At 54.1% G+C, this 25680-nt stretch overlaps 2 protein-coding genes across 2 annotated transcripts; both read right to left on the bottom strand.

Annotated features, from left to right (window-relative positions):
- Positions 1-2643: 2643 nt before the first annotated feature.
- On the bottom strand, positions 2644-11172 carry LOC134151780 (ubiquitin carboxyl-terminal hydrolase 42-like). Its single transcript, XM_062596607.1, has 13 exons — positions 11108-11172; positions 10281-10438; positions 9732-9932; positions 8885-8995; positions 8607-8709; positions 8367-8434; positions 8111-8181; positions 7480-7562; positions 6210-6321; positions 5669-5809; positions 5350-5450; positions 4772-4910; positions 2644-2826 (listed from the first exon to the last, which is right to left on the bottom strand). The coding sequence occupies exons 1-13, from the start codon at positions 11170-11172 to the stop codon at positions 2644-2646; spliced, it is 1536 nt and encodes a 511-aa protein (XP_062452591.1).
- A 5542-nt stretch (positions 11173-16714) lies between these two features.
- On the bottom strand, positions 16715-25243 carry LOC134151779 (ubiquitin carboxyl-terminal hydrolase 42-like). The gene is made up of 13 exons (XM_062596606.1): positions 25179-25243; positions 24352-24509; positions 23803-24003; positions 22956-23066; positions 22678-22780; positions 22438-22505; positions 22182-22252; positions 21551-21633; positions 20281-20392; positions 19740-19880; positions 19421-19521; positions 18843-18981; positions 16715-16897 (listed from the first exon to the last, which is right to left on the bottom strand). Exons 1-13 carry the CDS (start codon positions 25241-25243, stop codon positions 16715-16717), a joined length of 1536 nt encoding a protein of 511 aa, XP_062452590.1.
- Positions 25244-25680: the final 437 nt, after the last annotated feature.

Below are 25680 nucleotides of genomic sequence, written 5' to 3'. Positions count from 1 at the left end.
CCTCTCCAGGTCTCTCTGAACGGCAGCACAGCCCTCAGGTGTATCAGCCACTGCTCCCAGCTTGGTGTCATCGGCAAACTTGCAGAGCAGGCACTCTGTCCCTTCATCCAGGTCTTGGATGAAGAAGCTGACCAGCACGGGACCCAGTCCTGAGCCCTGGGGGACTCCACTAGCCACAGGCCTCCAGCTAGACTCCGCGCCACTGATGACGACCCTCTGAGCTCTGCCATTCAGCCAGCTCTCAATCCACCTCACTGTCCACTCGTCTAACCCACACATCCTGCAGGCTTACCTAGGAGGATGTTATGGGAGACAGTGTCAAAAGCCTGGCTGAAGTCAAGGTATGTACTGTCCACTGCTCTCCCCTCCTCTACCCAGCCAGTCATTCCATCATAGAGGGCTGTCAGATTGGTTAAGCAGGAGTTCCCCTTGGTGAATCCATGCTGACTACTCCTCATCACCTTCTTTTCCTCCATATGCCTGGAGATGACATCCAGATGACATCCAGGGCCCTGGCACGGCTGCCTGCTCCAGGGCCGCACACGGTGCCGCCCGGCTCCACTGCCCAGTGCCGGCCCTGGCACGGCCCGCCTGCCGCCGCACCCTGCGCCAGGCCGTGGCACGGCCCCTGTGGCCCCGCTGCGCCCTGCTTGGCTGCAGCCCTTCCCCACGTTGCTGGTGCTGGCACCTCTGCCTTGGCTGCTGTATCCCTACTACATGATCCTTGGTGGGAACTGTCCGTGTTGTAACTTTTGTATCCGTACTACCTGATACTTGGTGAGAATGTCCGTGTTGTAACTTTTGGGTGTCTACAACAGTACTGTTGTGTTAAGCGGAATACAAATAACTAACAAGGTCTTGGAAATCTGTGAGAAAGAACAGCAGTTGGTTACATATAAATTCTGTGGCTTCCAGCCACAAAATAACCATGAGAAGCAGTCAACCTGAAGGTCAGAAGTTGAAGAGTAATGAAATAGCGACCCCCAGAGTCAATGTGGCCCCCGGAATAAGTCTGCACACCTGCGCAGTATCATAGCCCGGTTATGCAGCCGGGCCGGAGTTGGGCTAGGCTCCCTGCACTTGTTGGCCCCAGGTGCCGGGACTCCCGCCTACCGTGAATCATCAGAAATACCGGAATTTTTCCAAAGGAGAGGGAGGCTGCTACACAACAGAGGACCACGTTGCCTCCTCGGGGACGCCCAAAAAGATTGTGCCTGACGACTCTCTCTCTCACCATGCAGACGATCGGGACAAGCATGGGAGTGGTCCTTCTCGAGATTACCATCAGGTCGGTCTGTTTGTAAGTATTTACTAATAAACTGCTTGCTGCTGAAGAGTGTTTGGGTGTGTGTGTGTCTGTGTGTGTGTGTGTGTGTTTGTGCTGGCTTGCCACACTGGACAATTGGCCCCCGGGAATCTAACTGGAACAGCTGCAATGGACGCACATGGCTGTCTTGTCAGGACCAGCCGCGTGTGTGTGGCCGTGCACCCCAAAACACCCCCTCATTCTCCACAGGGGCCTCCTGGGATTTCCCTTTACCTTACACAATTGCCAGGCATCATCAGTTCCCCTTAGCCTCGCTTCCACACACCCACCCAGTCCCAGGCAAGCACTAGCAGCTGCTCATCAGCTCTGCTGACGCTCCACCTGCCCGACCAGCACAGCCCCTTGCTTCCTGCACTCCCGCTGGGCGCTCCCACTGCACCCCATTCAGACCTTGGCTACTGCCAGGCACTGTGCGCCAGCGGAATCTCCACCACCCATCGGCATTACTGGCACCTGCTATAAAAGGATGCCTACGGGAAAAGAACTGTGAAAAAAAAGCCTTCTTCTCTTGCTGCAATTCCGTACAGAAGGCTGAAGGACCACCAAGCACTGGGTTTGGTTTTGACAGTACTTTTATTGTTCTAGTGTTTGAACAATTTTCAAGCTTGGATTGGTTAGCGTTGTTTGGAGAATGGCTACCTGTTGGGGCTGATGGTAAGCTGTGCCCTTGATGGTAAGCTTAGTCAGAGTCTTCAAGGCTGCTGGCCGCAAGCTCTGCATCTGAACGACAAAAGGAAGCGGGCTCACTCCCTGGCATGACATTCAGCACAAACCCATCTGCTCAGCGGTTTGCTTTCTAGAGAGCAAAGACCTGAGCCTGCCCACAGCTTGACGTGCGCTGGGACTCCGGGCCTGCACCCACCTTGAGGGGGAGGCTTCCAAAAGCCTTCCTGGCAGAGCCACTGTATTTCAGTTGCCTGCTAAGACGCGGGTACTGTGCAGAAAGCAGGACCTGGCTACCTGCTTTCCTGGCACATCGTAGACCTTAGGGACGTGACATTTGGTGGTGCTTTTGCCTTCTGTCCTAGTAGCCACTCAAAACTGGAAACAAACAAGCATAGCAGCTAACCTCGCGTCTTTCTTTTAATTAAGGCAGAGTATTTGGAAGCCAGGGCATACCGCACAGCCTTCCTCATGCAAGCATTTAGAAAGCATTTAAAAGAATATGTTCTGCTCGAATAAAAAGGAATCCCGCACACTTCCTCTGGCCCCTTACCTTGCAGCTCCCCGCGGGATGCGATGGAGCTCTATTTCTGGCTGCCAGCTGCACGGGAAGGCTGCCCGTCCCCGTGGAGCTCTTCACTGTCACTGTTCCTCTACTGCTCCCATAGAGAGCCGCCTGGAGGATGGGCTTCTTCCTTCTCCTCCCACAGGCACTTCTGCAAACGAGGATCTGAGCATTCCAAGAAGCTTTTCAGCTTCTTCATGGGTCTTCTCTTTTTCTTCTTCTCCTTATGCTTGCCGCTATCAACATGGAGCACAGAGAAATCCAGATCATACTGTCGGAAGGAAAGAGGCAAGGACAGACAACAGAGAGGTGCTGCTTGATGCCTCTAAGGGACTGCATTTTAGCAGGTCTGCTGCAGGCGGTGATTTGCAGCTGCTCTGTGGTCATTTCTGAACGTCTGCCTTCCTAAGACACGGACACCCTCAGAGGTCGAGTGGACATTAGGTCCTGGCTGGCACACAAACCAGTAAGCAAGGCTAGTTCTTGCCTTGTTCTATGCCTCATATGAAACCTCTGGGGTTCGGCATTTTATGCCTTTTAGTTTTCTACACCACTCTTTGTAAAAGCTCCGGGTGTCTAGTTATCCTCTGTGCATATGACAAATCTATGATTCTGCAGTCATAGATTTCATGCATGAGAACAAGCATTCTTGTAGCCTTATCAAGAACCGTGTGCAGACGTGATTCTAAGGTCTAACACAGCTCCCCTAGCTTCACTTGATCAACCCACCTACGTGATCTCCAGAGAGACTCTGCACTACTCAGAGTTCTTCAAAGCCAACTGGGAGCACCAGAGGATCAGCCAGAGAAGAACGAGGAGCGCACTGCTGAAATCTCTTTTCTCCACCCTTCGCCGTTTCCCTTCCGTTTTGATGTCGCTCCCTTCTGCACGCGGATGGCCTCTTTTTCTGCTTCCTGGCTTTCCTGTCTTCCAGGTAGGGCCCTCAAAACCCACAGGAACTGACACAGCTGGAGGTGCTCGTCTTTGATGAGAACATTTTCCAGGCTGCTGCTCCTGCACTGGACAGCGGTGCCAGTCTGCTCGGTGCCTGCTGAAGCGATGCCCATCCTGCCCTCTGGAGAGTGACGACTCGGGGAGCCTCTTGCTTTTGCAAGAATGCTCCTGTGACCTGTCTGGCTCTGTTTGTCCTCTGCTTTGGGGTCTGTAACGAGGACATTGGGCGGAGCTTCTGCCCTTGCCCCAGCAGCTCCTCTCACGACGGGAAGCTGTGCGCCAACTGCCGTTGCGATACTGCTGCTGGTGGCAGTTTTGCCTGTTTTGGCGCAGCCTCTGAGAGCACCTCCTCTTGAGAGAATGACTGACCGTTTCTGGGACACCAGCGCTATCTGCATCCTCTTTCAGGGCTCGCTTTCTCTCTAAATGACCTGAGCTCTGTATTGCAACAGAGGAGACTGTAAGATGGCCATATGCAAACACACAGCTTTGCAAAGCCCCAAACACAATCCCCTCCTACTCCCCCAGTAGTCCTACAGGTTGCCTCAGGAGCCTTACACACAAAAAACACTCTGCTTTAACTCTACGTGCAAGGCCGGCAAGTATTTCTCATCCCTACTTTTGGTTTTTGGATATTGGAAGTAAAACAGCATCATTTTTGGAAGCCCTTCCAGACAGCTGAACACGGATCAAAGCTCTTCCCAAATGTCTCTCTGTCTCTCTCTCTCTCTCCCTTTACATATATGTGCGTATGTTTGTGCCTCCATTCCCCCACCTCACACCCCTCACACTTTCCCTGAAAACCCTAGCATAATTGTGCCAGCACTCTGGAAGAAGCCATTCTGGTTTTGCTGGCTCAGCTGAAGTGACAGCACTACAAATAAACCAAGCAATCTTCCCTTTTTTTCATGATTTGCACAGGCCTGGGCTCTACTTGCAATGTCTCGCAGTGCTTCAGGAAGCGGAGCTGCAAGAAAACAAGCAGCGGGGCTGACACACGATTTAGCATTAGGCACTGTTTGAGTGATTCTGGCTGCAGCAGGAGAGCTGTGAAGAAAGCTGCAGTGTGGGAGGGAAAATACAATGCAGACGTGACCACCACCCACCCCCCTAAAAAAAATAAGGAGAAAAGAAGGAAGGGAGGATGGGAATGAAGAAGGGAGGAAGGGAGGAAGGAAGGGAGGGAGGGAGGACAGAAGAGAGAGAATAATCCCACTATCAATTTGATGCCTTTCTCCTTCTCTCTCTTCACCCACATTTACCTTCATCATATGAGGAGGATGCTGTGGTCCCAGAAATCCGGCCTGCTTATTATTAGCCTCCTGCTGACCAAGGAACGAAGGGGCAGGGGATGGCACAGGTGCGTAAGAAGTGCCTTCTCCAAGTGTCTCCTCACAGCACCTTGGGAAACAACAGAGATCGCAGCTGAGACGTGGTCTGTCAGCCTCCTCTTGGGCTGAATCGCATCCTATCACTTTCCTGCAGCAGCTGATCCGTCCTACTGAAAACGTAACCAAGACTACAAGCTGAACATTAGATGCTGGTCTTGCTACCACGGCTGTCCCTTGCAGGGGACTCATCCTTACACCACCTCCGGCCTCAATTTCTCCTTGCTGGCGTTGGACAGCTCCCGAGAGCACCTACGTAACAAGTTACGCAAGTGCAGCAGGTGAAGGCCAAGCAATGAAGGACAACACACGGCACGGGGAATAGCACGCTGGACAGAACTGATTTCTACCAACAGTCCTTTCCTCCCAGGACAGAAAGAAAAACACGTCAGAGGACAAGAAGTTTCAGTAGCGCAAAATTACCCTGAACCCCTTTGAATACTTGCTCTTACCTGATATAAAAAAGTAAATACGCCTGCTGACTGAGAACGGTGTTGATGTCGCAAAGGACTACCGAGGCATCATTCATCTCATACCATAGTCCATTACTGGCCTGCAAACAAAGGCACCGATGCCTTTACAGCAACTGCGTGCTTTCTGCGGGAAATCCCAGACAGCACACTCCCGGACAAAGGATACACCAAGACTCGTCAAAGCAGACATGCGGCGAGCCCTTTCCCCTTAACAACAGTGGTTGCCAGCAACATGCTGCGGCAAGTTTCTCTTCACCAGCACAGATTTTACCCCGCAAGAAATGAAGTTGATGCTTACCTTGACGAAGCAGAAATAGTGCCCTGCACGACCGCTGGCACCTCTGTGCACCAGCACGGCGTACAAGGCGTAGCGGACTGGCTCTCCAGCTGACTCAGACATGTACGCTCGAAGGTCCAAATACTCTGGATAGTTCACGTCCTGAAGACAGAGCAAGGGCATTCTAAACTCATCTGGGAACACTTGACGGAAGAGCCGGAGAAAAGCACCTCTAAGAACATGGGCTGCGAGTTTAGACAGACGTTGTTGGGTTCCTCAGAAATCGGTCTTCCCTGGCACAACATTCGGTCCTTTCAGTTGCAGAGAACTAGCTGCTCAGGGCAAAACCAGCTCTTCAAGAGCAGGGCAAACGCTCATCGTCACATGGGAACTTTGCTGCTGCCGGAAGGAGAAAGAGGAAGACCTGCTTCTTGGGCTGATTTTTCCTCAACATCTTCCGTCACTACAGTTACAGTCGGCAGACATTAACCACCTTTAAAGCAGTGTTCTGCCTTGGGAAATCGCCCTTCCCAAGAAAACATTATTACAGCTGCACAGATACCTTGCTAATCTTCCCACCAGTGAAATCGGCAAATCTTTTCAGGGCTATGGTGAGAACGTTGGAAGAGCGATGAACTGTAAACCTCTTGGACGCAGCAACCGTCTTCTCACACCTTCAAAGCAAGCACAGGCAATTGTTTCAAGGCATCTTCACACCTCCCCCCTCACGCCAAAGCTCAAACAGCTTTCCACGCTCATCCGAGCAGAATGACGTTTCCTTGTCTAAGGTGGTGCTTCTTCTCTTCAAGACACACACTGCATTTCAGCCGTGCTCGTGCAGCAAACCTACTAGGATGGACGAGGGCAGCTCGATACACATTGGGAACGTTGTCTTCTGGTAGCCAAACAAATGCCTGAGCACCCAGCTTTGCTGCGCCCAAAAGTAAGCCTCGCCAGCAACTCAAAAGGCAGCAGGAGCGTAACTCTCTCGCCAGAGCGCAGTTCCCGAAGGCAACGCAAGGCTGCTGTTGCCTGGTAGGCAGAAGTGGCTGTTTCCAACTCGGGGCCTGGCTCCCCTCTTTCTGCTGGAATGCCAACAGTGAAAGAGAGCTGGAGAAAGGGAGCCTCAGTCCTCCGGACCAGGAACGGCAAAGCGCTTCCCAGTCGGATCAGTTCTCAGCATCACAAATACAAGATGCCAACAGTCACCTGAAAAGAGACTGAGCCGTCTGAAATCCTTGGAAACCAACCGCTAAATTTGCTCCGTGGCTCGCTCAAAGGCAGGACATACATGGTAATGCTCTCTGACATAGCCTCCTTCCCAATTCTGAGGTCAAAATACAAGGCAGAGAGTTCCAAACCCATCCACAGAATGCCTGGCTGCAGTTTTTGCCATTCAACAACTGCGCAAGCTGTCCTGCTAGCGAGCCAGCAGAGCTTGCTCACGTTCATTATCAGGCAGCCAGCTGAGAGTCACCTAGGCCCCCAGCTGCCTTCCACAGGGAACACCAGGACCTTCTGGAAGCTGTTGTCGCCTCCCACCCCAAATCCCTCTGCGCAGCTCCTTCCTGCTTGAGCTCACTGCTACACAGAGGACACGGCTTTTAACTCCTGGCCGTCGGGATAGGTCCGTGCGCAGCTTCACAGTTAGCAAGGCTGACCACCGCCAGGGAAAACAACACTGAAAGCTACAAAAAACATGAAAAAGCTAAAGCTGCCTCTCGTGCTCTCCTTTGTCTTTCTCAATTAAGTCCAAGGACAGCTTCTGCTCTGAGACGGACAGCACGTTCAGCCAGTAGCTCCCACTCCAATGGCGGGAGGAGGAACCTTACTTGCTGCATTTGTAGCAATTCTCACCATCCAGCAGTTCAGGTCTCACAAATTCTTCCAGCGCTCCAGAGACCGAGGAGGCTGCCTGGATGAGGAAGAAAGTAGGACACCTCAGCTCCCGCACACTCAAATCCAAACCTGCGACTACGCTTTGGCCGGAGGGCCTCCCTCCTTCACACGTGGCACACCTACTGCGAAGCAGCAAACACTCTGAAAGCAGGAGGCAGGAGTGGAGCGTGCTGAACACCGACCTTGTTTGAAAATGATTGTACTTTGACACAAAGAGCGACCTGCCTGTGGCAGCACACAACTACGTAACCTGTGGTTTGCCTTTGCACAAACAACAAAAGCAAAACAAATGCCAATCACAAGTGTAGGAGAGATGCTCATTGCTCTCTCTCCAGCTTAAACCCCACACCCCACACGTACACGGAGACCATTCACGGGGCTTCCAGAGCAGGACCGAGTCCAAGCCGCTTCCCAGCCACCACCACCACCAAGCCCTTTTGCCGTGAACAGCGGGCATTCCTAAGGGAACTCCGTGGAGCTTAGAAAGCCACAGAAAGCAAGAACAAACCCCAAAAGCTCGGCGCCTTCCACCGCCCCTTCTGCCACACTTCTAAAACCTCTCACCGTTATCTCCAAAGGGATATCAAGGAACGCCTCATAGGAGTCCGAAACTGCTTGGCAGCTCAAGCACGTCACTGCAATTCAAACAGAAGCACCTCACCAACTGCCAAGGAGACTCACTTTGCTCGTTTACATTGCTGGGACCCGCTACTTCAGTCACACTGCAAGCTCTTTGTGACAAACGGGCACAAAGGCACAGGCCAGTTCTAAGGACAGTATCAGTTTCAAAACGTACGACAGTATCAGTTTCAAAACGTACCTCTGGATCGTAGAAACCCTCCAAATATTTGGTGAATGACCGTGGTGGCTTGCGACGAGCTGTCCAAGCTGGAAACAAATGAGCAGCAGCACTCAGAAGAGCTGAGGCAGAGACTCAGCTCTTTGTTTAAAGAGCTCGTCTCTTCTACAAAAACCCCGGACAAAGGTTTTCACGTAGGGTAGGAAACAAAGGTGCCAGCAGCGCTAGAGAACACTTAAAGGTTAACCGGGTTCTGCTTACTCGGTGCTTCCGCTCAAACAAGCTGTCTGCATAGCAGCCACGGTGTAACGTAAGAATTCATGAGCATCTTCCTGTCTGCCAAAACAGAAGTGCTCCCCTATCCCTAAGAAATACAAAGAGTACAATGCTTATCTCAGAAGAAGGGACAGGACAGAAACGCTGCTTTTCTCAAAGCACTCTTCCTGAAAACATTCCATTCGCCAAACCCTTGGCACCCGTGACATAACCCGCTGGAAATTCACACCTTGCTACAAAGAATGCCGTCTGAAATGACTTACGTCTAAGGTCACTGAAGACAGCCGTAGGCTCGATGGCATTGGCAGAGCAGAACAGGACCTGGTTAACGTGCGTCTCCATTGTGCACAGCATGCAGAAGCCTTGCGCACGACCTGTCCAGAGACAAGGAAGAAAGCACCTCAGTCGAGGGAAAGGTACCGACGTACCTGTGGAAAACCTTGAGCAACAACAACCCCAAAGTTCTAAGTGCGGTCTCTGCTCTCCATTCCACGCTCTCGTCTCCAAAGGCGCCAACAGCCCAGCCTGTGGGCATAAGCATTAACCAGCAAGTCTGTACTAGCACCCATTTCCTGAGCAAACCCCGGAACGACCACTGCCAGGCCCTCTTTTGCAGGCAGCTGCACAGGAAGAGCCAGACTAGCTCATACGGCTTTCACGGTGCTCTTTGGGAGTCTTACTCTTCTCACGGTTCAACAGCAACTCTGTCAGTTCTCACAGTGCTCGTGCAGGACGGAAAGCTGGCTGTGAAGGAACACTGAACACGTGGGATGCCCTTCTCCAAAATGTTGTCATCTTCCTACCAGCCAGAAAGCCAGAGGCCAACGATTCATCAAGTGCCTTACTTCCCAATGCCCTCGATCATTCGTTCACCTCAGGGACCAAAGAACCACCACCCCCCTGCACGACGTGTGACCACAGGCCATTAACTGAACACAAGCACTCCATCAGCTGTCCTGACTGGGATAGCTCAGGATATCCTGCGCTAGTAAAAGCCAGCGCCTACAGGGAAAACAGGACAGCTCAGAGTTTGCTTCACATAGTCATTCTTCTTCTTTCACCTGCAGAGCTGTCCAGGGGGTCACAAGGAACATGTTCACAAGTACTCACACGACTGGCTGTGTTCCCCGGAAAGCATGTAATTGGCCAGAGGGGGAGTGTAGGTCAAACACTGCAGAACAGAGTTGAGGAAACACGTGTTGCCCAGGTTGTGGAGTCCAGCTCCAACACTTTGCCTTTGCCGCCAAGCCACAGAAATCTTCTCGGGTGGGAAAAGCATCCTTTGTGGCGGAGCGATTCCATCCGTAATGACTGCAAGGAAACGAGATTGCAAAAGAGACTGCCGGCCTTCGTTCCTTTTCCTATTCTGTTCCTTTTCCTCATCCTAACCTTAACCCTTCACCTCAGGCCTCCAATTGCACGCTAACAAAGGGAACAGCCAAGACCCCCAGATAAGCCAGCAACCCTCTGAGCAGCAGGTCTTTTGCTAGGCAATGCTGTCGTCAACTGTCGCGCACAGCGGAGGGAGTCGATGGATTCCCAGAAAACTCTCCAGCATCCCCCACAGCTTGTCAACCCGTAAAGCCTTGCAACACTAGCCACTTGCGGTGCCTTTGGCCAGGCACAAAATTAACCTTTACTCTTGAGGTCTTTACTCACAGCAGTAGCTGCTTTCTAGGCCAGATCCTGCAGGTGGTACCGGACCCCAGCTTGCAGAGTGGGACTCCATTTTCACCACACGCAGCTCCAGCTGGAAGAGGAATGAGCCCAGCGATCCAGCAGGCTCGCTCAGCCCGCCTTCGCTTGGGCCAGCGCGACTGCAAGCGCCGGGGCAGAGAGCGCGCGAGGAGCTGCTGCGCCGCCGCCCTCTCTGCCGCAGAGCGACCCCAGCCCTGCGGGCCATTGTGACGGGGGCACCTCAGCCAATGAGCAGGCGCCCGCCAGCCCAGTGGGACGGCCCTGCTGTGGTGCAACCAATCGGACCGCAGTGTGTCTGTGACGGGCGTGTGTCGGGGCAGCATGGCCCTGCCCCCTTTCGGCCCCGCGGCCCCGGCAGAGACGCGCTCAGCCGGCGCCCGGGGCCACCGGGCACCGTCCGCAGCCGGCGGCCGCTGCGCTGCCCGGCTCGTGGCGGGGGTGGGGACCGTGCTCCCTCCCCGGGCAGAATAAGCCTGCTAAGAAAAAAAGGCACGCTGCTGTCACCGCAGCTGTGGGGCAGTTTGGGCCGCCAGGCCCACGTTGCTGCAAATGGTCTTTCCCCCTCTTCGGCCGTCCGTCACGCTGTCCCAAAGGCTTCTAGAGCACAACGGGGTCCTTTTCAAGGAATTCTCTCCAGGTCCGGAGGGAAAGCAATCGGTGGATTTTGCACTACTGCTACCAGAGAAACACAGCCCTTCAGTGGCCCTTACGAGCAAGCCTCTGTGAAGAAAGACACCAGCACTCCAGAAAGCTTCTAAGTCGTTCTGGGAGCCTCTGCACAAGCTCACCTGTCTCCAGGAATTAGCAGAGAAACCTGACGCTCGTACGCATTCGTCATAGCGTGTGTCCTCATCGTTGCGAGCATGCTTTGACCTGCTCTCTCCAGAAGGCTTCCCAGCAACAGGGCTGCTCTCTCCCTTTGCGCGCCGTGAGCAAACTTAGTGCTGCAGGATTAAAGCATAAGAGAGTCTTCACTGAACTAGTGAAAGCAGCTGATTGACAAGTGCCTAGTGGGGGATGCTTTGCTCAATTTCTTTGGCAACCTCTGGGCTATGCGCACAGGCGTGTGGCCAAAGCGGCTTGCTTGGGACGGTCTTTTCAGACGGCATTGGGTGGTTCCTATCATTACCGCAAACGGTACTCCAGCTCAACCTTGTCTCTCTGAGCTGCTCTGAGGGAAGGGTCTGCACCTGGAAGGGCAAAGCAATGCTTCCGGAGCCAGCCAGCATTTCCTTCCTAACAGAAGACGAGGAAGAGGAAGAAAAGAGGAAGGAGGCTGTTTAAAGGCGCAAAGGCACATTGTGTGAAGTCTTACTACGAGCTTCGGAGACTATGGACAAATGCCTGCTTCTAAGTGTGCCAGCTGAACCTGTTAGCCCCCTCGTATTTGTGGCAGTGGGGAGCATAATCTGCCATCTCTCCAGAAGAGAGATGTTAACAGATTACTGGTGGGAAGGCTCTGCTTTAATTGGATGGAGCTCTGAGGAGAGCGAACGGCCCTCAGAGACACACAGCCCTTCTTCTTCTAAGCACGTGGTGCTAGCTTCGGCTTGCACAAAGCTGGTCGTGCTAACGCTCACAGTTCTGGCAAGGTCGAGCTGTTACTGCGTGGGGCACGCTGTGAGGGTGGACCAGGTGTTTCCTGGGAGCTCGATAATGGAGACCGTCACTCGGCTGGGGATGTAGTCCAAGTGCTTAGGAGGCAGGAAAGGCAACTCCCTCCCTCAAGCTGGGGGCTGACCTACTGGAAAGCAGCTCTGCAGGGAGCCTCCTCCTGCCTCCACGTGCCTCCCTGCTCAGACCTGAAGACTGCATTTCACAGCTGGGCTGTGAAACAGAGCAAAAAAGTCACCATGTCTGTGAACTCTGTCAGTAGGATGTGGGCAAAAGGCCTTCTGGAGCACGAACCTCGTGCCTAATGTGACCGTACAGGAAAGCATGCTTTATCAGGCATAACCTGGAAGAAATTGCCTTCCCTTGAACACTGCCATTAACTCGAAACACGGAGTGCTACAGCGCGCGTGCTTTACTCGGTCCAGAGGAAACCAGGAGAGGGTTAGTGTTTCAGGTTGGACTTTGGGGTTCTGGTTAGGGCCTAGTGTTTTGGCCATGGCCTGTGGGTTGCTGCTTGCCTTTTCGGGGTTTGGGATCGGGGGAGGCTTGAGGGAGGGGTCAGAGCTCTGCTCAGCGTTGCGGGCAAGCAGCTGGGCATGGGCTGCCTTCTTGGGTCCAGGCGAGGGCTCCGGGCGAGCACCACACGGCTGGGAACTGGGCTGAGGGCTCAGGTGAGGGCTGGGGTGAGAGGCAGGCTAAGGGGCGCTCGACTTGGGCTCTGGCTGGGCGGTAAGGGCATGGGGCTGGGTGTTAGGGCAGGGGCTTGGGTTGCGAACGAGCAGCAGCGTTGGGGTCGGGGCAGGGCTTCAGGGCAGTGGTGGGAGTTAGAGCAGGGGCCAAACCCAAGGGCTCTCACCGGCCCCATGCCAGCCGCAAGGCCCTCGCCTGAGGGCCTCTCTCGGCCCCCAGCTTGGTCGACTCCACGGGCGCAGCTCGCTGGAGGGCAGGATGCCCGCTGTGTCCTGGCGCGCCTGCCTCCAGCGCCGGCGGGCAGCGCGGGCAGCTGGCGCGTGGAGCCCGGGGCCGGCGCCAGGCTCCGGGCTGGCGGCTGCCGCTGAGAGGGCGGCGGCGAGCAAGTGCCGCGCCGCCCCGCCAGGCTGCCCAGCCCGCGGGCTGCTGCCGGGCCCCGCCCACCTCCGCGCTGGCTGGCTGGCTGAGCGGCAGGCCAGGTGGGGGCAGAGAGCCAATCGGGGCGCGGGAGGGGCGGGGAGCGCCGTGAGCGACGCGCGGCGTGCCCAGTGACCTTCGCTGGCGCTGCTGCCCCGCCCCGCCGCAGCCTCCGGGGCCTCGGGCGGGCCTGGCTAGGCCCGCGCCCGGGCCGAGCGGTCGCAGAACCGCGGAATCGGTGGGGTGGGAAGGGACCTCTGGAGATCATTGAGACCAACGCCCCTGCTCAAGCCGCGTCCCCTGGAGCATGTTAGACAGGGCTGCATCCAGGCAGGCTTTGAATGGCTCCAGAGAAGGAGACTCCACAACTTCTCTGGGCAACCTGTTGCAGCGCTCTGTCACTCTCACGGGGAAGAAATTCCTCCTCACGTTCAGGCGGACCTTCCGGTGCTTCGGTTTGTGCCCATTGCGTCTTGTCCTGTCACATGGCACAACTGAAAAGAGTTTGTCCCCGTCCCCTTGACACCCTCCCTTCAGGTACTTAGAGACGTTGGTAAGATCCCCTCTCAGTCGTCTCTTCTCCAGGCTCAACAGGGGCAGCTCTCGCAGCCGTTCCTCAGGGGGCAGATGCTCCAGCCCCCGACCATCCTCGTAGCCCTATGCTGGATGCTCTCTGCAGTAGCTCCACGTCTCTGTTGTACTGGGGAGCCCAGACCTGGACGCAGTAGTCGAGATGAGGCCTCAGCAGGGCTGAGCAGAGGGGCACGATCACCTCCCTCAACGTGCTGGCAACACTCTTCCTAAGGCACCCCAGGATACCATTGGCCTTCCTGGCCACAAGGGCACGTTGCTACCTCGTGGTCAGCTTGTCGTCCACCAGCATTCGCAGGTCCTTCCCTGCAGAGCTGCTTTCGAGCAGGTCAGCCCCCAGCCTGTGCTGGTGCCTGGGGTTATTTCTCCCTAGGTGCAGGACCGTGCACATGCCTTTGTTGAACCTCCTGAGGTTCCTCTCCGCCCAGCTCTGCGGCCTCTCCAGGTCTCTCTGAACGGCAGCACAGCCCTCAGGTGTATCAGCCACTGCTCCCAGCTTGGTGTCATCGGCAAACTTGCAGAGCAGGCACTCTGTCCCTTCATCCAGGTCTTGGATGAAGAAGCTGACCAGCACGGGACCCAGTCCTGAGCCCTGGGGGACTCCACTAGCCACAGGCCTCCAGCTAGACTCCGCGCCACTGATGACGACCCTCTGAGCTCTGCCATTCAGCCAGCTCTCAATCCACCTCACTGTCCACTCGTCTAACCCACACATCCTGCGGGCTTACCTAGGAGGATGTTATGGGAGACAGTGTCAAAAGCCTGGCTGAAGTCAAGGTACGTACTGTCCACTGCTCTCCCCTCCTCTACCCAGCCAGTCATTCCATCATAGAGGGCTGTCAGATTGGTTAAGCAGGAGTTCCCCTTGGTGAATCCATGCTGACTACTCCTCATCACCTTCTTTTCCTCCATATGCCTGGAGATGACATCCAGATGACATCCAGGGCCCCGGCACGGCTGCCTGCTCCAGGGCCGCACACGGTGCCGCCCGGCTCCACTGCCCAGTGCTGGCCCTGGCACGGCCCGCCTGCTCCGCACCCCTGCGCCAGGCCGTGGCAGGGCCCCTGTGGCCCCGCTGCGCCCTGCTTGGCTGCAGCCCTTCCCCACGTTGCTGGCGCTGGCACCTCTGCCTTGGCTGCTGTATCCCTACTACATGATCCTTGGTGGGAACTGTCCGTGTTGTAACTTTTGTATCCGTACTACCTGATACTTGGTGAGAATGTCCGTGTTGTAACTTTTGGGTGTCTACAACAGTACTGTTGTGTTAAGCGGAATACAAATAACTAACAAGGTCTTGGAAATCTGTGAGAAAGAACAGCAGTTGGTTACATATAAATTCTGTGGCTTCCAGCCACAAAATAACCATGAGAAGCAGTCAACCTGAAGGTCAGAAGTTGAAGAGTAATGAAATAGCGACCCCCAGAGTCAATGTGGCCCCCGGAATAAGTCTGCACACCTGCGCAGTATCATAGCCCGGTTATGCAACCGGGCCGGAGTTGGGCTAGGCTCCCTGCACTTGTTGGCCCCAGGTGCCGGGACTGCCGCCTACCGCGAATCATCAGAAATACCGGAATTTTTCCAAAGGAGAGGGAGGCTGCTACACAACAGAGGACCACGTTGCCTCCTCGGGGACGCCCAAAAAGATTGTGCCTGACGACTCTCTCTCTCACCATGCAGACGATCGGGACAAGCATGGGAGTGGTCCTTCTCGAGATTACCATCAGGTCGGTCTGTTTGTAAGTATTTACTAATAAACTGCTTGCTGCTGAAGAGTGTTTGGGTGTGTGTGTGTCTGTGTGTGTGTGTGTGTGTGTGTTTGTGCTGGCTTGCCACACTGGACGTTTGGCCCCCGGGAATCTAACTGGAACAGCTGCAATGGACGCACATGGCTGTCTTGTCAGGACCAGCCGCGTGTGTGTGGCCGTGCACCCCAAAACACCCCCTCATTCTCCACAGGGGCCTCCTGGGATTTCCCTTTACCTTACACAATTGCCAGGCATCATCAGTTCCCCTTAGCCTCGCTTCCACACACCCACCCAGTCCCAGGCAAGCACTAGCAGCTGCTCATCAGCTCTGCTGACGCTCCACCTGCCCGACCAGCACAGCCCCTTGCTTCCTGCACTCCCGCTGGGCGCTCCCGCTGCACCCCATTCGGACCTTGGCTACTGCCAGGCACTGTGCGCCAGCGGAATCTCCACCACCCGTCGGCATTACTGGCACCTGCTATAAAAGGACGCCTACGGGAAAAGAACTGTGAAAAAAAAGCCTTCTTCTCTTGCTGCAATTCCGTACAGAAGGCTGAAGGACCACCAAGCACTGGGTTTGGTTTTGACAGTACTTTTCTTGTTCTAGTGTTTGAACAATTTTCAAGCTTGGATTGGTTAGCGTTGTTTGGAGAATGGCTACCTGTTGGGGCTGATGGTAAGCTGTGCCCTTGATGGTAAGCTTAGTCAGAGTCTTCAAGGCTGCTGGCCGCAAGCTCTGCATCTGAACGACAAAAGGAAGCGGGCTCACTCCCTGGCATGACATTCAGCACAAACCCATCTGCTCAGCGGTTTGCTTTCTAGAGAGCAAAGACCTGAGCCTGCCCACAGCTTGACGTGCGCTGGGACTCCGGGCCTGCACCCACCTTGAGGGGGAGGCTTCCAAAAGCCTTCCTGGCAGAGCCACTGTATTTCAGTTGCCTGCTAAGACGCGGGTACTGTGCAGAAAGCAGGACCTGGCTACCTGCTTTCCTGGCACATCGTAGACCTTAGGGACGTGACATTTGGTGGTGCTTTTGCCTTCTGTCCTAGTAGCCACTCAAAACTGGAAACAAACAAGCATAGCAGCTAACCTCGCGTCTTTCTTTTAATTAAGGCAGAGTATTTGGAAGCCAGGGCATACCGCACAGCCTTCCTCACGCAAGCATTTAGAAAGCATTTAAAAGAATATGCTCTGCTCGAATAAAAAAGAATCCCGCACACTTCCTCTGGCCCCTTACCTTGCAGCTCCCTGCGGGATGCGATGGAGCTCTATTTCTGGCTGCCAGCTGCACGGGAAGGCTGCCCGTCCCCGTGGAGCTCTTCACTGCCACTGTTCCTCTACTGCTCCCATAGAGAGCAGCCTGGAGGATGGGCTTCTTCCTTCTCCTCCCACGGGCACTTCTGCAAACGAGGATCTGAGCATTCCAAGAAGCTTTTCAGCTTCTTCATGGGTCTCCTCTTTTTCTTCTTCTCCTTATGCTTGCCGCTGTCAACATGGAGCACAGAGAAATCCAGATCATACTGTCGGAAGGAAAGAGGCAAGGACAGACAACAGAGAGGTGCTGCTTGATGCCTCTAAGGGACTGCATTTTAGCAGGTCTGCTGCAGGCGGTGATTTGCAGCTGCTCTGTGGTCATTTCTGAACGTCTGCCTTCCTAAGACACGGACACCCTCAGAGGTCGAGTGGACATTAGGTCCTGGCTGGCACACAAACCAGTAAGCAAGGCTAGTTCTTGCCTTGTTCTATGCCTCATATGAAACCTTTGGGGTTCGGCATTTTATGCCTTTTAGTTTTCTACACCACTCTTTGTAAAAGCTCCGGGTGTCTAGTTATCCTCTGTGCATATGACAAATCTATGATTCTGCAGTCATAGATTTCATGCATGAGAACAAGCATTCTTGTAGCCTTATCAAGAACCGTGTGCAGACGTGATTCTAAGGTCTAACACAGCTCCCCTAGCTTCACTTGATCAACCCACCTACGTGATCTCCAGAGAGACTCTGCACTACTCAGAGTTCTTCAAAGCCAACTGGGAGCACCAGAGGATCAGCCAGAGAAGAACGAGGAGCGCACTGCTGAAATCTCTTTTCTCCACCCTTCGCCGTTTCCCTTCCGTTTTGATGTCGCTCCCTTCTGCACGCGGATGGCCTCTTTTTCTGCTTCCTGGCTTTCCTGTCTTCCAGGTAGGGCCCTCAAAACCCACAGGAACTGACACAGCTGGAGGTGCTCGTCTTTGATGAGAACATTTTCCAGGCTGCTGCTCCTGCACTGGACAGCGGTGCCAGTCTGCTCGGTGCCTGCTGAAGCGATGCCCATCCTGCCCTCTGGAGAGTGACGACTCGGGGAGCCTCTTGCTTTTGCAAGAATGCTCCTGTGACCTGTCTGGCTCTGTTTGTCCTCTGCTTTGGGGTCTGTAACGAGGACATTGGGCGGAGCTTCTGCCCTTGCCCCAGCAGCTCCTCTCACGACGGGAAGCTGTGCGCCAACTGCCGTTGCGATACTGCTGCTGGTGGCAGTTTTGCCTGTTTTGGCGCAGCCTCTGAGAGCACCTCCTCTTGAGAGAATGACTGACCGTTTCTGGGACACCAGCGCTATCTGCATCCTCTTTCAGGGCTCGCTTTCTCTCTAAATGACCTGAGCTCTGTATTGCAACAGAGGAGACTGTAAGATGGCCATATGCAAACACACAGCTTTGCAAAGCCCCAAACACAATCCCCTCCTACTCCCCCAGTAGTCCTACAGGTTGCCTCAGGAGCCTTACACACAAAAAACACTCTGCTTTAACTCTACGTGCAAGGCCGGCAAGTATTTCTCATCCCTACTTTTGGTTTTTGGATATTGGAAGTAAAACAGCATCATTTTTGGAAGCCCTTCCAGACAGCTGAACACGGATCAAAGCTCTTCCCAAATGTCTCTCTGTCTCTCTCTCTCTCTCCCTTTACATATATGTGCGTATGTTTGTGCCTCCATTCCCCCACCTCACACCCCTCACACTTTCCCTGAAAACCCTAGCATAATTGTGCCAGCACTCTGGAAGAAGCCATTCTGGTTTTGCTGGCTCAGCTGAAGTGACAGCACTACAAATAAACCAAGCAATCTTCCCTTTTTTTCATGATTTGCACAGGCCTGGGCTCTACTTGCAATGTCTCGCAGTGCTTCAGGAAGCGGAGCTGCAAGAAAACAAGCAGCGGGGCTGACACACGATTTAGCATTAGGCACTGTTTGAGTGATTCTGGCTGCAGCAGGAGAGCTGTGAAGAAAGCTGCAGTGTGGGAGGGAAAATACAATGCAGACGTGACCACCACCCACCCCCCTAAAAAAAATAAGGAGAAAAGAAGGAAGGGAGGATGGGAATGAAGAAGGGAGGAAGGGAGGAAGGAAGGGAGGGAGGGAGGACAGAAGAGAGAGAATAATCCCACTATCAATTTGATGCCTTTCTCCTTCTCTCTCTTCACCCACATTTACCTTCATCATATGAGGAGGATGCTGTGGTCCCAGAAATCCGGCCTGCTTATTATTAGCCTCCTGCTGACCAAGGAACGAAGGGGCAGGGGATGGCACAGGTGCGTAAGAAGTGCCTTCTCCAAGTGTCTCCTCACAGCACCTTGGGAAACAACAGAGATCGCAGCTGAGACGTGGTCTGTCAGCCTCCTCTTGGGCTGAATCGCATCCTATCACTTTCCTGCAGCAGCTGATCCGTCCTACTGAAAACGTAACCAAGACTACAAGCTGAACATTAGATGCTGGTCTTGCTACCACGGCTGTCCCTTGCAGGGGACTCATCCTTACACCACCTCCGGCCTCAATTTCTCCTTGCTGGCGTTGGACAGCTCCCGAGAGCACCTACGTAACAAGTTACGCAAGTGCAGCAGGTGAAGGCCAAGCAATGAAGGACAACACACGGCACGGGGAATAGCACGCTGGACAGAACTGATTTCTACCAACAGTCCTTTCCTCCCAGGACAGAAAGAAAAACACGTCAGAGGACAAGAAGTTTCAGTAGCGCAAAATTACCCTGAACCCCTTTGAATACTTGCTCTTACCTGATATAAAAAAGTAAATACGCCTGCTGACTGAGAACGGTGTTGATGTCGCAAAGGACTACCGAGGCATCATTCATCTCATACCATAGTCCATTACTGGCCTGCAAACAAAGGCACCGATGCCTTTACAGCAACTGCGTGCTTTCTGCGGGAAATCCCAGACAGCACACTCCCGGACAAAGGATACACCAAGACTCGTCAAAGCAGACATGCGGCGAGCCCTTTCCCCTTAACAACAGTGGTTGCCAGCAACATGCTGCGGCAAGTTTCTCTTCACCAGCACAGATTTTACCCCGCAAGAAATGAAGTTGATGCTTACCTTGACGAAGCAGAAATAGTGCCCTGCACGACCGCTGGCACCTCTGTGCACCAGCACGGCGTACAAGGCGTAGCGGACTGGCTCTCCAGCTGACTCAGACATGTACGCTCGAAGGTCCAAATACTCTGGATAGTTCACGTCCTGAAGACAGAGCAAGGGCATTCTAAACTCATCTGGGAACACTTGACGGAAGAGCCGGAGAAAAGCACCTCTAAGAACATGGGCTGCGAGTTTAGACAGACGTTGTTGGGTTCCTCAGAAATCGGTCTTCCCTGGCACAACATTCGGTCCTTTCAGTTGCAGAGAACTAGCTGCTCAGGGCAAAACCAGCTCTTCAAGAGCAGGGCAAACGCTCATCGTCACATGGGAACTTTGCTGCTGCCGGAAGGAGAAAGAGGAAGACCTGCTTCTTGGGCTGATTTTTCCTCAACATCTTCCGTCACTACAGTTACAGTCGGCAGACATTAACCACCTTTAAAGCAGTGTTCTGCCTTGGGAAATCGCCCTTCCCAAGAAAACATTATTACAGCTGCACAGATACCTTGCTAATCTTCCCACCAGTGAAATCGGCAAATCTTTTCAGGGCTATGGTGAGAACGTTGGAAGAGCGATGAACTGTAAACCTCTTGGACGCAGCAACCGTCTTCTCACACCTTCAAAGCAAGCACAGGCAATTGTTTCAAGGCATCTTCACACCTCCCCCCTCACGCCAAAGCTCAAACAGCTTTCCACGCTCATCCGAGCAGAATGACGTTTCCTTGTCTAAGGTGGTGCTTCTTCTCTTCAAGACACACACTGCATTTCAGCCGTGCTCGTGCAGCAAACCTACTAGGATGGACGAGGGCAGCTCGATACACATTGGGAACGTTGTCTTCTGGTAGCCAAACAAATGCCTGAGCACCCAGCTTTGCTGCGCCCAAAAGTAAGCCTCGCCAGCAACTCAAAAGGCAGCAGGAGCGTAACTCTCTCGCCAGAGCGCAGTTCCCGAAGGCAACGCAAGGCTGCTGTTGCCTGGTAGGCAGAAGTGGCTGTTTCCAACTCGGGGCCTGGCTCCCCTCTTTCTGCTGGAATGCCAACAGTGAAAGAGAGCTGGAGAAAGGGAGCCTCAGTCCTCCGGACCAGGAACGGCAAAGCGCTTCCCAGTCGGATCAGTTCTCAGCATCACAAATACAAGATGCCAACAGTCACCTGAAAAGAGACTGAGCCGTCTGAAATCCTTGGAAACCAACCGCTAAATTTGCTCCGTGGCTCGCTCAAAGGCAGGACATACATGGTAATGCTCTCTGACATAGCCTCCTTCCCAATTCTGAGGTCAAAATACAAGGCAGAGAGTTCCAAACCCATCCACAGAATGCCTGGCTGCAGTTTTTGCCATTCAACAACTGCGCAAGCTGTCCTGCTAGCGAGCCAGCAGAGCTTGCTCACTTTCATTATCAGGCAGCCAGCTGAGAGTCACCTAGGCCCCCAGCTGCCTTCCACAGGGAACACCAGGACCTTCTGGAAGCTGTTGTCGCCTCCCACCCCAAATCCCTCTGCGCAGCTCCTTCCTGCTTGAGCTCACTGCTACACAGAGGACACGGCTTTTAACTCCTGGCCGTCGGGATAGGTCCGTGCGCAGCTTCACAGTTAGCAAGGCTGACCACCGCCAGGGAAAACAACACTGAAAGCTACAAAAAACATGAAAAAGCTAAAGCTGCCTCTCGTGCTCTCCTTTGTCTTTCTCAATTAAGTCCAAGGACAGCTTCTGCTCTGAGACGGACAGCACGTTCAGCCAGTAGCTCCCACTCCAATGGCGGGAGGAGGAACCTTACTTGCTGCATTTGTAGCAATTCTCACCATCCAGCAGTTCAGGTCTCACAAATTCTTCCAGCGCTCCAGAGACCGAGGAGGCTGCCTGGATGAGGAAGAAAGTAGGACACCTCAGCTCCCGCACACTCAAATCCAAACCTGCGACTACGCTTTGGCCGGAGGGCCTCCCTCCTTCACACGTGGCACACCTACTGCGAAGCAGCAAACACTCTGAAAGCAGGAGGCAGGAGTGGAGCGTGCTGAACACCGACCTTGTTTGAAAATGATTGTACTTTGACACAAAGAGCGACCTGCCTGTGGCAGCACACAACTACGTAACCTGTGGTTTGCCTTTGCACAAACAACAAAAGCAAAACAAATGCCAATCACAAGTGTAGGAGAGATGCTCATTGCTCTCTCTCCAGCTTAAACCCCACACCCCACACGTACACGGAGACCATTCACGGGGCTTCCAGAGCAGGACCGAGTCCAAGCCGCTTCCCAGCCACCACCACCACCAAGCCCTTTTGCCGTGAACAGCGGGCATTCCTAAGGGAACTCCGTGGAGCTTAGAAAGCCACAGAAAGCAAGAACAAACCCCAAAAGCTCGGCGCCTTCCACCGCCCCTTCTGCCACACTTCTAAAACCTCTCACCGTTATCTCCAAAGGGATATCAAGGAACGCCTCATAGGAGTCCGAAACTGCTTGGCAGCTCAAGCACGTCACTGCAATTCAAACAGAAGCACCTCACCAACTGCCAAGGAGACTCACTTTGCTCGTTTACATTGCTGGGACCCGCTACTTCAGTCACACTGCAAGCTCTTTGTGACAAACGGGCACAAAGGCACAGGCCAGTTCTAAGGACAGTATCAGTTTCAAAACGTACGACAGTATCAGTTTCAAAACGTACCTCTGGATCGTAGAAACCCTCCAAATATTTGGTGAATGACCGTGGTGGCTTGCGACGAGCTGTCCAAGCTGGAAACAAATGAGCAGCAGCACTCAGAAGAGCTGAGGCAGAGACTCAGCTCTTTGTTTAAAGAGCTCGTCTCTTCTACAAAAACCCCGGACAAAGGTTTTCACGTAGGGTAGGAAACAAAGGTGCCAGCAGCGCTAGAGAACACTTAAAGGTTAACCGGGTTCTGCTTACTCGGTGCTTCCGCTCAAACAAGCTGTCTGCATAGCAGCCACGGTGTAACGTAAGAATTCATGAGCATCTTCCTGTCTGCCAAAACAGAAGTGCTCCCCTATCCCTAAGAAATACAAAGAGTACAATGCTTATCTCAGAAGAAGGGACAGGACAGAAACGCTGCTTTTCTCAAAGCACTCTTCCTGAAAACATTCCATTCGCCAAACCCTTGGCACCCGTGACATAACCCGCTGGAAATTCACACCTTGCTACAAAGAATGCCGTCTGAAATGACTTACGTCTAAGGTCACTGAAGACAGCCGTAGGCTCGATGGCATTGGCAGAGCAGAACAGGACCTGGTTAACGTGCGTCTCCATTGTGCACAGCATGCAGAAGCCTTGCGCACGACCTGTCCAGAGACAAGGAAGAAAGCACCTCAGTCGAGGGAAAGGTACCGACGTACCTGTGGAAAACCTTGAGCAACAACAACCCCAAAGTTCTAAGTGCGGTCTCTGCTCTCCATTCCACGCTCTCGTCTCCAAAGGCGCCAACAGCCCAGCCTGTGGGCATAAGCATTAACCAGCAAGTCTGTACTAGCACCCATTTCCTGAGCAAACCCCGGAACGACCACTGCCAGGCCCTCTTTTGCAGGCAGCTGCACAGGAAGAGCCAGACTAGCTCATACGGCTTTCACGGTGCTCTTTGGGAGTCTTACTCTTCTCACGGTTCAACAGCAACTCTGTCAGTTCTCACAGTGCTCGTGCAGGACGGAAAGCTGGCTGTGAAGGAACACTGAACACGTGGGATGCCCTTCTCCAAAATGTTGTCATCTTCCTACCAGCCAGAAAGCCAGAGGCCAACGATTCATCAAGTGCCTTACTTCCCAATGCCCTCGATCATTCGTTCACCTCAGGGACCAAAGAACCACCACCCCCCTGCACGACGTGTGACCACAGGCCATTAACTGAACACAAGCACTCCATCAGCTGTCCTGACTGGGATAGCTCAGGATATCCTGCGCTAGTAAAAGCCAGCGCCTACAGGGAAAACAGGACAGCTCAGAGTTTGCTTCACATAGTCATTCTTCTTCTTTCACCTGCAGAGCTGTCCAGGGGGTCACAAGGAACATGTTCACAAGTACTCACACGACTGGCTGTGTTCCCCGGAAAGCATGTAATTGGCCAGAGGGGGAGTGTAGGTCAAACACTGCAGAACAGAGTTGAGGAAACACGTGTTGCCCAGGTTGTGGAGTCCAGCTCCAACACTTTGCCTTTGCCGCCAAGCCACAGAAATCTTCTCGGGTGGGAAAAGCATCCTTTGTGGCGGAGCGATTCCATCCGTAATGACTGCAAGGAAACGAGATTGCAAAAGAGACTGCCGGCCTTCGTTCCTTTTCCTATTCTGTTCCTTTTCCTCATCCTAACCTTAACCCTTCACCTCAGGCCTTCAATTACACGCTAACAAAGGGAACAGCCAAGACCCCCAGATAAGCCAGCAACCCTCTGAGCAGCAGGTCTTTTGCTAGGCAATGCTGTCGTCAACTGTCGCGCACAGCGGAGGGAGTCGATGGATTCCCAGAAAACTCTCCAGCATCCCCCGCAGCTTGTCAACCCGTAAAGCCTTGCAACAGTAGCCACTTGCGGTGCCTTTGGCCAGGCACAAAATTAACCTTTACTCTTGAGGTCTTTACTCACAGCAGTAGCTGCTTTCTAGGCCAGATCCTGCAGGTGGTACCGGACCCCAGCTTGCAGAGTGGGACTCCATTTTCACCACACGCAGCTCCAGCTGGAAGAGGAATGAGCCCAGCGATCCAGCAGGCTCGCTCAGCCCGCCTTCGCTTGGGCCAGCGCGACTGCAAGCGCCGGGGCAGAGAGCGCGCGAGGAGCTGCTGCGCCGCCGCCCTCTCTGCCGCAGAGCGACCCCAGCCCTGCGGGCCATTGTGACGGGGGCACCTCAGCCAATGAGCAGGCGCCCGCCAGCCCAGTGGGACGGCCCTGCTGTGGTGCAACCAATCGGACCGCAGTGTGTCTGTGACGGGCGTGTGTCGGGGCAGCATGGCCCTGCCCCCTTTCGGCCCCGCGGCCCCGGCAGAGACGCGCTCAGCCGGCGCCCGGGGCCACCGGGCACCGTCCGCAGCCGGCGGCCGCTGCGCTGCCCGGCTCGTGGCGGGGGTGGGGACCGTGCTCCCTCCCCGGGCAGAATAAGCCTGCTAAGAAAAAAAGGCACGCTGCTGTCACCGCAGCTGTGGGGCAGTTTGGGCCGCCAGGCCCACGTTGCTGCAAATGGTCTTTCCCCCTCTTCGGCCGTCCGTCACGCTGTCCCAAAGGCTTCTAGAGCACAACGGGGTCCTTTTCAAGGAATTCTCTCCAGGTCTGGAGGGAAAGCAATCGGTGGATTTTGCACTACTGCTACCAGAGAAACACAGCCCTTCAGTGGCCCTTACGAGCAAGCCTCTGTGAAGAAAGACACCAGCACTCCAGAAAGCTTCTAAGTCGTTCTGGGAGCCTCTGCACAAGCTCACCTGTCTCCAGGAATTAGCAGAGAAACCTGACGCTCGTACGCATTCGTCATAGCGTGTGTCCTCATCGTTGCGAGCATGCTTTGACCTGCTCTCTCCAGAAGGCTTCCCAGCAACAGGGCTGCTCTCTCCCTTTGCGCGCCGTGAGCAAACTTAGTGCTGCAGGATTAAAGCATAAGAGAGTCTTCACTGAACTAGTGAAAGCAGCTGATTGACAAGTGCCTAGTGGGGGATGCTTTGCTCAATTTCTTTGGCAACCTCTGGGCTATGCGCACAGGCGTGTGGCCAAAGCGGCTTGCTTGGGACGGTCTTTTCAGACGGCATTGGGTGGTTCCTATCATTACCGCAAACGGTACTCCAGCTCAACCTTGTCTCTCTGAGCTGCTCTGAGGGAAGGGTCTGCACCTGGAAGGGCAAAGCAATGCTTCCGGAGCCAGCCAGCATTTCCTTCCTAACAGAAGACGAGGAAGAGGAAGAAAAGAGGAAGGAGGCTGTTTAAAGGCGC

Source organism: Rhea pennata, chromosome 27 (assembly GCF_028389875.1).
Source record: "Rhea pennata isolate bPtePen1 chromosome 27, bPtePen1.pri, whole genome shotgun sequence".
NCBI classification, from domain to species: domain Eukaryota; kingdom Metazoa; phylum Chordata; class Aves; order Rheiformes; family Rheidae; genus Rhea; species Rhea pennata.
Note: the sequence above shows the minus strand (reverse complement) of the source record. Positions and strands in the feature narration are given on the sequence as shown.

What these genes read in the sequence shown, in the direction of transcription:
- LOC134151780 (XM_062596607.1), bottom strand. Translation starts at nt 11,172, where the DNA reads ATGAGGACACACGCTATGACGAATGCGTACGAGCGTCAGGTTTCTCTG. An exon ending in CTGCTAATTCCTGGAGACAG is followed by an intron (nt 10,439 to 11,107) that starts GTGAGCTTGTGC and finishes CGGCGCTTGCAG; the next exon opens with TCGCGCTGGCCCAAGCGAAG. An exon ending in ACTATTTCTGCTTCGTCAAG is followed by an intron (nt 5,451 to 5,668) that starts GTAAGCATCAAC and finishes CTTTGTTTGCAG; the next exon opens with GCCAGTAATGGACTATGGTA.
- LOC134151779 (XM_062596606.1), bottom strand. Translation starts at nt 25,243, where the DNA reads ATGAGGACACACGCTATGACGAATGCGTACGAGCGTCAGGTTTCTCTG. An exon ending in CGGGGAACACAGCCAGTCGT is followed by an intron (nt 23,067 to 23,802) that starts GTGAGTACTTGT and finishes GTCTCTGGACAG; the next exon opens with GTCGTGCGCAAGGCTTCTGC. An exon ending in AATTGCTACAAATGCAGCAA is followed by an intron (nt 20,393 to 21,550) that starts GTAAGGTTCCTC and finishes CTTGCTTTGAAG; the next exon opens with GTGTGAGAAGACGGTTGCTG.